This window comes from Cariama cristata, unplaced genomic scaffold (assembly GCF_000690535.1).
Source record: "Cariama cristata isolate BGI_N322 unplaced genomic scaffold, ASM69053v1 scaffold32675, whole genome shotgun sequence".
NCBI lineage: Eukaryota > Metazoa > Chordata > Aves > Cariamiformes > Cariamidae > Cariama > Cariama cristata.
The window spans coordinates 9,686-21,858 of record NW_009617477.1 but is presented as its reverse complement, the minus strand read 5'-3'; the positions used below and the strand labels follow the sequence as shown (position 1 = coordinate 21,858).

Here is a 12,173-nt window from a genome sequence, read left to right as displayed (position 1 = left end):
ACAGCAGATACTCTGAGTTCTTCTGTAAACTGAAAATTGAGGGATTGAAAGTATTTGAGTGCACTTTGATCAGGACAAGACATTCTTGTCCTAGGTAACTGTAGATTATCAATAGCACTAGACTAAGGCCACAGAATTCCGGTTTTGCTTTTGTAATAAGTAAATTTTGCTTAAGTTATAATGTTCCCTCCTTCACAAAAAAGAAAAACACCAAAAAAACCCCACCCCCAAAAAACACCCCTCAGGTTTACTTGCCATAATCATTCACAAATCATTAATAGAAGTCAAATGCATTTAGTATTTACAGCAATTACTTTTTCTTATTCTAGAGGAATTCTTTTGTCAGAAGCATTTTGTGTCATGAGGCAGAAATGTTGTCTTGTCACTAGTCTCAATTAAACCCCAAAATATTAAAAAAGAAATTACAGAACTTGTAAAGGTCATTCCCAGTAAGTGTATTCAACTCCAGAAGGTAAGAAGTACTTTCATTCAGCATTCACAGGCAGCATGAAGTCGTATGTCTGAAGTGATAAAAACATTATTAGAAAGATAACTGAAGTGATAAAGACATTATTACTAGCCTCTGACCAATGATGCATTCCCTGATAAACATCAGTAATAATCTCTAATGCTGAGATACTTCACAAGATCCATGTGAAGGAAATTACTGACCCAGGTGGCTGGCATAAACAGTACAGCTCTGCAAAATGAAAAAGAGCAAAACACTAAGATACATGCTAGAGCATGACAACATCTGGGGACTAGTTATTAGTCAGGAACAAAGTTGGCTTCCTGTTATTGTAAAACAATTTATGTAGACTCAGTACCTCTGTTAAGTCTCCAACTGCATAAATGTGAGGAACAGAAGTAGCTTCACTGGCATCAACAATAATCTTTCCAGTTTCAGAATTAGTTTTCACTCCAACTGCCTCCAAATTGAGAGTTTCAGTGTCAGGGGCTCGGCCTCAAGGAAAGAAAGAAATTAAAGTAAAAACTATTGGAAAACTTCAGCAGTGTTAATCTAAAAAGCTGGCATCCTTCACTGTAGGTTTCCAAGAACTTTGTCCTCTTTGACAGTTCAAGTAGAAACATGACAAAACTTATCTCATGCTGAAAAAAGTTGTAAGGGTGGAAAGTATAGATATGAATTTCTTTGTGAAAGGAGCTCTACTACTATTGCCTTTGCTCAGACAATTTCAGAGAAAGTTATCCTTTAAAAATGTGCAAGACAACACCCACTGCAAAAAGTGCAAAACCCACATGGTTTAATATTTATTGCACATTCTAAATTCAGTTTCCTAATGTAGCATGAATATACGTATAATAACTAAGCAACTTCTACACTGAAAGTTTCCAACAAACATTAACCAAATGGCACTCAATACTAACAAACAGCCTTTTGTGCACACTTGTGGATAAAAATTATTAATAATGCTGTTCAATATTAATCATTCCTGAAGTCCTCTTTTCTTGTTATCTGATACACTTATCTTAAAGCTTTTTTTAGTTCCCTCAGCTTCAATGAAAAAGTTTACCAGCTTTGCTCTCAAGTTCTTAATGCTGAGTTATTTAGCTCAAACTCTGTATTTGAGCTATTTCTGTAGAGTTTAGAAATACTATTCCTAGAGTTTAGAAACACTATTTTAAAACAAATGAGGCAAATTCTACCAATCCTAGATTTTATTACAGCTTCCTCTTCCAATGATTTTAAATTATCTCATCTTTAAAAAAATATTTTGGAAGTGTTTTCTGCATAGAGTTACCACTTAGACCATCGAAGTCTTCATAACATTATACTGAGCTTTCTATGGAGTATCTAACATAGCAATTCCTGAGCCAGAAATCAGAATCTTAAATCCTATCAAATTTTTCAAACGTATTTGAAGGTTAACAAGCATAGTGAAATTATCAGGTACTCCTAAAATTTGTAGGGACACACAGGATCACATAGAAAAGATTACCTGAATATATCCAAATGAAGGAAATGTTATAACATTGCATCCATTTTTAGAGGCTATAAATGAATATGGATATGTCTACATATATAGGTCTCCTTTGCGTAAGTCATGATTTTGTGATTGATGTTAATACAGAGCTATTGCAAAGCAAAACAAAAAAGGAAATGTGTTTTCATTATAAAAACAAGCTCTTTGATGTTAATGTAGGAAATTATTAAACAAAAGGAAAACCTGCCTTGTCAATACAGACCTAATTATATGTAAACATATGATTCACTGCTTTATACATCTGCCATATAGCCAGGCCTCCCAAACAATGTCACATCTGAATGCCTCTGTAAAGACTTCTGTGTATTAATTTCATCTGGTGAAACCAACACTTCCTCTGGGAGTACTGACTGAAGCTGTCGGCACTTGGCTATCTGTCTGTCTTCCCTTCTGTTGTCCCCATGGGATGTTGATCTGCTGTTCCTTCTCTGCCCCCTGTTCCCCAGTCCTGATGCTATCAGGCAACAAAAATAATAAACCTCCAGGACCTTATCTTGGCTCGGATGTGAAACAACTTCCTACCGTTGTATTTCTTTGTGTATTGAGAGTAAAGCCTGGATATTCTGCAAATGGACAACTAATGGGGTTTTCTAGTTTCCCCTTTTTCCTGCCAGGCAGAGCCAAGAGAAAGCTTAGCACGCAATGGCAGGCACTGAAAGAGGAAAAAAAGAAAAACTGTCAATAGAGTCATTTAAAGATCTGTGACAACAACAGCTGAGTTTATCAAATCTGCAGGATAACACTTAACCTTTCAATTCTAGTCTATTTTAGCATGTGTATAGCTTGGTATTAATAGCTAAGACACAAAAAAACTGTGTTGCTACTGATAGTGAAATTTCTCTCTCAACTTTACAGCTTAAATATTTGTGAAAGCAAAAGCAAAACTTTAAAAAACTGAACTGAAGCTTTATTGGCCTTTAGCCCCATGCTGGCTCACCTCCATAAGCCAGAATTACACTTACTGATCTTGCTTCACCTCAAATTCAGTAGCTTAGGTTCATGATTATCCAGTGTGTCTTGGTAAGTTTTAATGTCAGTTCAGGAAATTCTGATATTTCCCAACATTTACTTACTTGCATTATAGAATCAGTTCTCAGTATTTCTCAGTAGTATTGGATCAAAAGGACATTTGTTACATACCCATAACTCTTAAGTTTTTTTCATTTACAACTTCAAGAAAGCATGAGTTTATAGCTTATTTCTAAGATCCAGAGGGCAATACAAACCTATATCAAATGCTACCAGGCACACAACGCAGAGATGGCCCCCCCTCCCCCTAAAGCCAGCACATGTGCTTTTAGTTTGAAGATGTCCACTGCCTGGAAACTGGCACAGAACAAGGCGTGTATGATTGTATAAGACACAAGACTTGATTTAGCTCTTACTCAAAGCAGCAAGATATTATACCAGACATCTAGAAGAAAGGTGCCAACTCAAATCTGACCCTTAAAAAGGTTACCTGCCTCCTGCACTTTTAATAACATGTCATAATCTCATCTTTAAGAGATCCATACAATAACCACATAGCAGTGAAAACCACAGAGATCCCTGCTTTCAGGGCCTGCCCCCATTTGCTTTTAACTTTAAAAGAAAAAACAGCTTTTTGATCTGTTTTTGTAAAATCTAACAACATGGCTTCCTAACGGGGCTGCCATCCAGCTTAGCTACGAAGAGTGAAAGAGACTGGTTAAAGCACCCATCTCACATACGTGCTACGCTGGTTATATTGTGATGTAGCATTTCTGTCCCATCATCTGCTGATGGGGCTCTGGTAATCATACTTGCACACAGAATAAGGTGAAGGCAGTATCAGGCTGCTGTGACCTTCAGGTGCAGGACCTTCCACAGTGGAGACTGAAGCAGCTAAACTGAGAAGAAACCACAGGAATAGGCATAGTCAAGTAAGTAGCACCAGTAAATGACTGATAGCATACTCTTGCATACAGTAAGATTTCCCAGGGTGATAAAGGTGCAGCTGACAGCAGAATTTTATAGTTGGTCTTCTGCAGTTTCTTAATCGCAGAAGCTGGAATGTTTGTTTGCCCCCCAGCATTTGAAAAATTCAAACTAGAGCCAATGAAGCATTTTATTATCAGGCATGATACTGCAGATAGCCACTGTGAGGATACTGCAGGGTGACAGGATGGTTCTTCTGGCATAAAACTTAAGCCCAATAGTCTTCTCCACTTCTTCCCCATACGTTGGTATTTTGACACATCACTTCGTAACTTTACTCAATCCGACTTCAGTTTGATCTTAATCAAAATCTCATCTGTGTCCCCAGTCTTGGTACTCCCCCATCTTGTTCTGGGTGCCTGACACACTCCCAAAATTAGTTTCAAGACCACTAGCCTTTCCTCCTTCAAATCCCTCCTCAAAACCCACAAGGTGTTCACTAAAACACAGTCAGCTGATAATGACTAATAAAGACTAATTCAGTGTAACTGATGTTCAGATTATAAGAAAATATTGACTACAGTAAGATTAACTAAGGTAAAAAAAAGTTCAGAACCCTTACCACATTGATAGCAGTGTGCACCAATTTTACAAGGATGTTTTTGAAAATTTCATTCATTACTGATAAACTTTCAGCATGCCTGCCACAATTTGAAAAAATCTGACCCTTAGTCAGTGCTAGGGCAGTAACCGGTTCTTTGCCAATTCTGCTAAGCTGTACTCTCTCTTGCAGCACTTATTACACAGAGAAGTCATCTCAGCAGAAAGCTTGTGGCAGCCATGGTGCAATCAGTAAACACCTGGCCATCACCATCCACTGTACATCTGAAGTTACTTGTGTCTGGAGACATGTTGCTTTGGTCCTACCCAAACAACAACAAAAAAAAGCAACTCCAAGTGACATGCAACCAAATGAAAACCTTACAGCATGGGACAGACTTCTAACAATTCTATTTGTTTTGCTCTCAAGGTCCTGTACAAGGTAAAGTGGGCTGGAAACATTTTCTGAGAAGAAAGCTACAGTTCACCTTTACATTAATTCTCCCACATTAAGCTTGCTTTAACCAAAGGTTTTGTACACCCTTAAAGGATGGCTCTGCAGTCTCAAAAACTGGTACCCAACCACCATTCCCAAGTGAGGTCATTGGCTTCAATCTCCTAGATACTTAGGGGTGAACAGAACTTGTATTCTGCAGAAAATATCACAGTAATTAGACTAGTTTCCTGAAATTACTTTGGAGCATTTTCCACCATTTTTTGTATTTATTTATTTATACCATCATTCAGGTAAAGGCTAGCCATCACCGATCAACTCAAATAGCACCTTATAGTTCTGAATCCAAAACGTTCTCTCACACACAGATTAGAGGTAAAGTCTAGCATCTAACTTTTCCTCAACATGAAGAAATGTTTTTTCTAGTTACAAACTGGTAAAGTAAGTAGCATAAAATAAGAGTAACACTCAAAGTTTATGGGTGGGTTAAACAAAAGAAGGAAAAAGTGCCATCCAGGCCTCTTTCAATGCAAAGAAATTACTAGCACATTAAAAATAGCCCTGTTGAATAAAGTCTGACTGAATGTCATTAAAACTAGACATTGGGAAAAAAAATCTAAAAGCACTGGCTGATGTAACGGGAATGACAATTTTCATTAGGACTGCAGAAACCACATCTTACCAAGACAGTAATGAATTAAAATTAATAAGAAAGAGACATGGGAAGTTCAGAACAAAGATCGAGAGCCTCAGCAAACACATCACATTAGCACTAACAGTTGTTCGAGATCAACCAAGGTGCATTATTTTTCACTGAATAGTTCAAAGGTTAAAAACTGAATGGCAAGATTTTGTTCGCAGAGACGAATCTAAAGTCGATCCACTTTTCTATAGGGGCTGGCAGAGATATGCTCACAGGAGATCACAGCAATATTTTACCATATGGGACTTTTCAAACAAAATCTCCCAACAAAATTTTTGTTTTCTTAGTTAATCCAAACTGATTTGGTTTTAAGACTTGAAGAAAACTACTATTTAAAAAAATGTTATGTACTTAACCCTTTCTTGATATTGAGCAGTGAGGATCTTATTTTACTGCACTACAAAATAAATCTGCCAAGCACCCAGTCTAACACAAAGCACAATATGCTTGATAGCACGTGATGTGCAACACTTGATACCTGTTCAGCTATACATTGAGCTAAAGTTATAACTCCTTTTTATAGCAAAGATGATATTATTTCAGACACCGTGTCTTTCAGCTAAGCTTATAAATGCAAAGGAACTTGAGAATTGCTCTCATCAGGGAGAAAACTCTTTTCATAAAGCTAAACTTAAAATCTGCTGCTGGTCATTGCTCTTTCTGTTAACAATTTACTAGCACATTACCTCACTTTCTCTGTCAAAGTAATTCTAGGATATTTTGTAAATACCTGCTTAGTTTAATCATCAATTCAGTGTTGCTCCTCTACACAGTAAGACCCCATTAGATATGTAGTAACTCAGTATCTTTTCTAAGGACTTCATGAATAACCAAATTCCAGTTACAGCAGTGATCTTTTGCCATCTATTGCAAAGTCAAATGGAAATACTACTCGCCAATTCCTTTTATACATTAACTGTGTTACAACTGCAGCATTCACTCCACAGGTTTCAGTCCTCCAATAGCTGAAACAAACCCACTCTACAAAGACTGATCTCCTGCAACTTTGCCCTTCAGCTCAGTAGTTGCATCTGTTTATAAAGGTGTCAATTTCTACCCTTTTCTTTGGATGAAGACCCTAAGTTCAATCTGTACATGCACACAATTACCATTGCTTTGTAGCTCAGGTATATTAGGCAACTAACATATATTTTTTTGCATCCTTAAGGGCAGGGGGAATGCTATATAATATTAAAAGTTTATTGGTTCCATATTGAGCAAAAAAACCCCCAAACCTCAAAGCTTATCATTTCAGAAGACTTCTCACAAAAGCAGAAGACAGAGGACTAGTAAAAGACAGAAGGACACTACAGGACTAGACAGGCAGAATCAAATAAAGATCAAGAAAGAGCTGTTTCACTGATCTAGAATAGAACAGTATAGTCCCTCAGCAAGGTAACACAGGCCCGCAACAGTTACCTACAAAAGCTTTGGATTGAAACCTTTAAATTATATTAAAAGGTATCAAAATGAGATTTTTCTTTTTGCCTCAAGTATTTTGACTGGTTCAAAAAAGCTGCTAGAAAAGCAAAGAGAGTATTGTGCCTGCTTTTATTGGCTTATCCACACAAGCAGAAAACTACACATTCCAAAAGACAAACAAAACTCTTCATAGAAAAACAATGTAAATGTTTTTCAAAGGGCCCACATTAAGACATAATACTATAGCTTACCAAACTTAAACTATATCCCACTGTCAGTAAATATTTTTAACATTATTCATAAAATCCTACTAAAATTCCACAATGCGCTTACAAAAATTAAGAAAATATCTACTATAATTCCGGCTACAATTAGTTAACAATAGCGGCTGTTCTTTAACTAACTCTACAAGCTGACTTTCTTCAATCAGTATTGTAACTGGCACATCTGCAGACAGGAAATCCTCAACACTACCAAGTTTCCCAGCCTATTATCTGAGACACCTGGTGTGGGTGTGTTGATACAGAGCAAAACAATGAATCATATCGACTGCACATCAATTAACCAGCTTTAACTGTTAATGTGTTTAATCCTTAAGGGTGGAGTGCCAATCTGAACATGAAAAAAAAAAAAGGTCAACACAAAAACCCCAAACCCTCAAACTATTCATTTTGCAGTTTCTAAATATGGATTGTAACTCAAATCTATGACATAAATTATAATACATGTAGTTCCTCTGTATCAAAATAGTGGAGTCACATTACAACTGACTTGCAATAGTATATCACACAACCTTATTCCATTATAATTAACACTAAAGCAAGAGGGTTTTTTTCCTATTTAAATTTAATAGCTCTTTTTTCCATTTTTGACAAAAGTAAACAAATTGACTTGACATTTCACAGGTGTGACTCCACCTCAGTGCACTTCTACCAGAAAGCTTGAGAAAAATCAAATACAGCATTTAGAAACCCACTTCTTGGAAACGTTTTCATCTCACCTCATGAATATTACTCTACAGTTTTCAGAATTGTTACATCTCCAGATAGCATGACCTTTTTTGCTCTTGGCAAGCACTAGTGTCTTTGATTGGTTCTGATGAGCATAATCCATTATTATAGGCTGTTTCCACAATTTATAGAAGCCCATTGCACTTCTAAGAGAATAGTAATCACAGTAAGCGGAAGAAAATGTTTGTCACAACATACAACCTGCTCTCTGTTTGAGGTATTAGGAAGATATAAAGCTGACTTACCCAGGGGAAAGGAACAGTTAAGCAGCACAGTTTAGAAAGATTCCTAGAAGAAATGGTACCCTCTTGAACAGGATACATAGGAACTTGTAGTGAGTAGCTTCATGAATAAGTCAAGAGTACGGACTTAGAAAACACTGCCAGCAGCACAGAGGTTGCTGGAATTCATGCTCTCACCATCTGGTAAATGAGAGGATGACTAAATGGTCTCCCATTTATTGCAACTCATGCACAAGTAGTTACCACAGATTTCTTCCATTCACTGTAACTTTCATGTGTTTTTAGACTGTAAGTGAACAAGTGAGGCATGCAAGAAAAGAATGAAAAAACTGTCAATGTTTAGGTCACTAAATATTTAATATAAAAAAAAAAAGGGGGGGGGGAGCTGTTTGGCCCCATATGGCTTGATGAGGGGGCTTCATTTTCAGAATGGAAAGCATTGCAAATAAATGTTAAGCTAATCAAATTTACCTACTGCCCACATCACTGTGTCAAAGAAATCAGTTTCTTCTGTGCCCAGGTCAGTATTTTTCCAGGTGACTTGCAATCTCTTACTCTCCAATTTTTCAACTTTGGTTGGGAAACATCTCTTTAAAAATTTTGTGCCGTATGATTCCATGTGCTCAGTTACTAAAGATGCCATTTGCTGTTGAGTAGGGGAAAAAAATAAATTGTTTATTCTTAGATATATGACCTTTTTAATGTAAACCCCTCCTTCAGCTGTCTTCAGGAAAATCCAGTAAATACACTGTGCATTTCAAACATTCTTTGTCACTTAGTTACTATGCATTGTCAACACATGATAATTTATTGAGCCACTATGACCTGCAACTACATTCCAAAAGGCATCTACATTCCAAAAGGCATCTACATCTGAATATTCAAATTATTTTTTAAAATAGTAAAAAGTATATGAATAAAATGGTTGCTTTTAAATCCTTTGTTGCTTACACAAAAATAGCATCTAGAGCATATTTAATTTAACATTATCATAATTACCATTTTCTGGCAGCTTGATGAGAATTAAATACTTTAATAAAGCTAAGGAAGAAAAATACTTCCCTTTCCCATTTCTCTGCAATGACTATGAATCACTAAGGTTTCCTGGAAAGTTCTACTACAAAAAGAAAATAATGCTCTTTTCCTAAGAGCCTGTTTGATATAATGCCACACCACAGTCAAGTAGTAAAGTGTCGCATTGACAGGTTTATCCAAAGATGTCTTTGCTCTTGACTGCAGTAATTCAGGTTGTACTTTATCAAAGAATACATTTATTACTTAAAGGATGTTATCACAAAACCACTCACACAGAACAACTACATGCAAGCTCTCAGTTTACAAAACTTTATTTTCTAAGTTGATATTAACTAATACGAGGCAACAGGAGGGTTATATCTCTTCAGAAACATGATAGCTCAATAACCAGTTTCCATCAGACTCCATGTGGCTACAGACTGAACATAATTACTTTATCTCTATTAATACTTTCTTAACTTTGAAATGTGCTCTTCCTGCCTACAAAAGGTTCAAGTTCTCAGAGAAAGCCCTACTGTAATTGTTTTATGAAGTGCCACACACACACTCTTAACACTATTTCCTGCTTGCTCAGGTCTCATGCTATTACAGGTGTAGATTTCTACAATGATGAGTGCAAATCCCGAGACACATTCTTATACAATGTTTTACAAACTCTGGTATACATACCAACAGTTTTAAGGAAGCCACTTCAAAGTGGGAGTGGCTGGCATGCAACCAGGAGCTGTAACTACCTGCAGTGGTACTTGCTACTGCTGCTTCCAACAGCAATACTGCCTCCTCAAGAACTGTGCTGTTACACATGAAAATAATTTTCCTACATGCTGTGTGTGCAAAGATGTTCTTAAAAACAAGCCCATAGCTCTATCACTGTTTCATCAACTTTGACCTGTAAATGTTTTGCACTATTGTAATTAAGCCTTAAAAAAAAAATCTTAAGTCATGATACCAGGAATAATTAAGTTAATGTGCATTCATTCCCATTCTGAAAAGACTATTTTCAAGTGATTAACATGACACAGTCTTCATTTTTGAGGCTGACATTTTCCAAAGCTTTTTGCCTGAGAAAAAATTTGTTGGAAACTTCAAAGAAAAAGTTCACTGCACATGTGACTGAAAACCCAGAACTCTCTCATTGTTTTAAGAACACTACAGAAACTTTTCCTTCAAAGTAGTGTTAGCATCAAATCTTGCAGGGATAGAAGATTCACAATCACCTTTAACATACTCTCCCTACAGATCAGGGACCAAAAGGACTATAAGGCCATCAAAGAGATTATCTACCCTGTAGAACAGAGGCTACAAACTCACATCCAAGTAACATCTTTTCTGGATCCAGTAATTTGTCTTTAACCTAAACCTGCTATACTATCTTCTATTGCTTCTCTAAGCAGTTATACTTTTTACACAAATCCTATATAAAATATTTTTTGTTGTTGTTGCCTTTTCTCATTGTTATTTCTATTTGCTTTTATTCTCTTTACACAGGAATAGGTTTCTGGCCAAAACCATTTACTGTGTTGTCAGCACAATCATGATCACTTATACTTTTAAATAAAACTCCTCAAAATCTTTCCCAATTTTGAAACACAGCTTTTTCTCTTTAAATTTCCCTGCCTAAAAGTTTTTGCTTTTAATTTTCTCCAGCCTAGGGTTGATCGTTCCACTGAAATCACTATGTATTTTTTTTACCTAGTTATCACGGCTGCTGTTTTGAAAGTGGTAAGGTCAAGATTTCCAATTCCTATGTCATTACAAACTTTCAGCTTAGTGATTTATTTATATTCATTATAATGAACTCCACATTGAACTACTTCATGTTAAGTACAATAATTTATTTAAAAAAGCATTATCTGTAACTCCTAGAAATTCAGGATAATTTTAAAGAGACTGTCTAATGTTTTTAGCAGTGGCGTAAATCCCTCCCCTGCCTTCCAGCCTTTTCAATCTTGTTTTCAATTACGCAGGAGGAAAAAAAAATATTTTATTTTTCTGAATAAAGTATCTAGAGATATGATAGGAAGAACTAATATTTATTTAGTTTCTCTTCAGAAAGTACGTACTAGGAAATGTTTGGAGAAGCCAACAACACTTTTTCTTTAGGAGATAAAAATAAGCAAATATACTTTTAAATATATTTGATACATAAGGGGATGTAAGATATTCGGTACTCACCTGATCAAACCCACGAAGTGGGATACTTCTTACCATGACTGTAGTGTCCAATCCAATGCCTGTTAGAAAACCAGCACACTCAAGTGAAACATCTGGTGAAGCATCAGTTAAGGAAATATAAACAATAATTTCATATAAATGTAATATAAAAGGGTAGTATACAAGTGGGCTTTTTACCTAGAGATACCAAGTTCTCCTCACACAGGCAACATCTTTAGCTTGCTTTTGTTGCATAGAATAAAACTCCAAAGCCTTAGAATTTTTTTCCTCATAGATAACATTGTTTTTAAGATCCTGAGAATTTATCCTCATCTGACCTTAATTCCCATGATGCTACTGCATAGAAAACTATTACTATTCTATTACCAACTCAACTACAGGGCATGAGCAAAGGAATTCCAAAAACTTAACTTTCATAGGAAAGATAGCTATGCTGCTAATAATCATAAATCATCACAGCTTTTTCAAAGGATACAGCTGGCTCCAACTACCAACCTGTTACATAAAAAGAAAAAAAAGAATAAAGCAGCAGAATGAGCTTGCACATATTTCTGCACAACCAAAAAATTATTTTCTGAAGTATGTATAGTTACAAAATTACAGGTTTGAGGAGTGGATCTGATGTTAGAT

At 36.1% G+C, this 12,173-nt stretch overlaps 1 protein-coding gene across 1 annotated transcript in view; it reads right to left on the bottom strand.

The window, feature by feature from the left end:
- Positions 1-12,173, bottom strand: part of TXNRD2 (thioredoxin reductase 2) — a gene marked incomplete at its 5' end in the record, with an annotated part of 31,816 nt that overhangs the window by 10,688 nt on the left and 8,955 nt on the right. The window contains 4 exons of the mRNA XM_009700548.1: positions 828-964; positions 8,805-8,979; positions 11,544-11,635; positions 12,019-12,038. Coding sequence (XP_009698850.1) covers positions 828-964; positions 8,805-8,979; positions 11,544-11,635; positions 12,019-12,038 — 424 coding nt within the window. The remainder of the gene's footprint in view (positions 1-827; positions 965-8,804; positions 8,980-11,543; positions 11,636-12,018; positions 12,039-12,173) is intronic.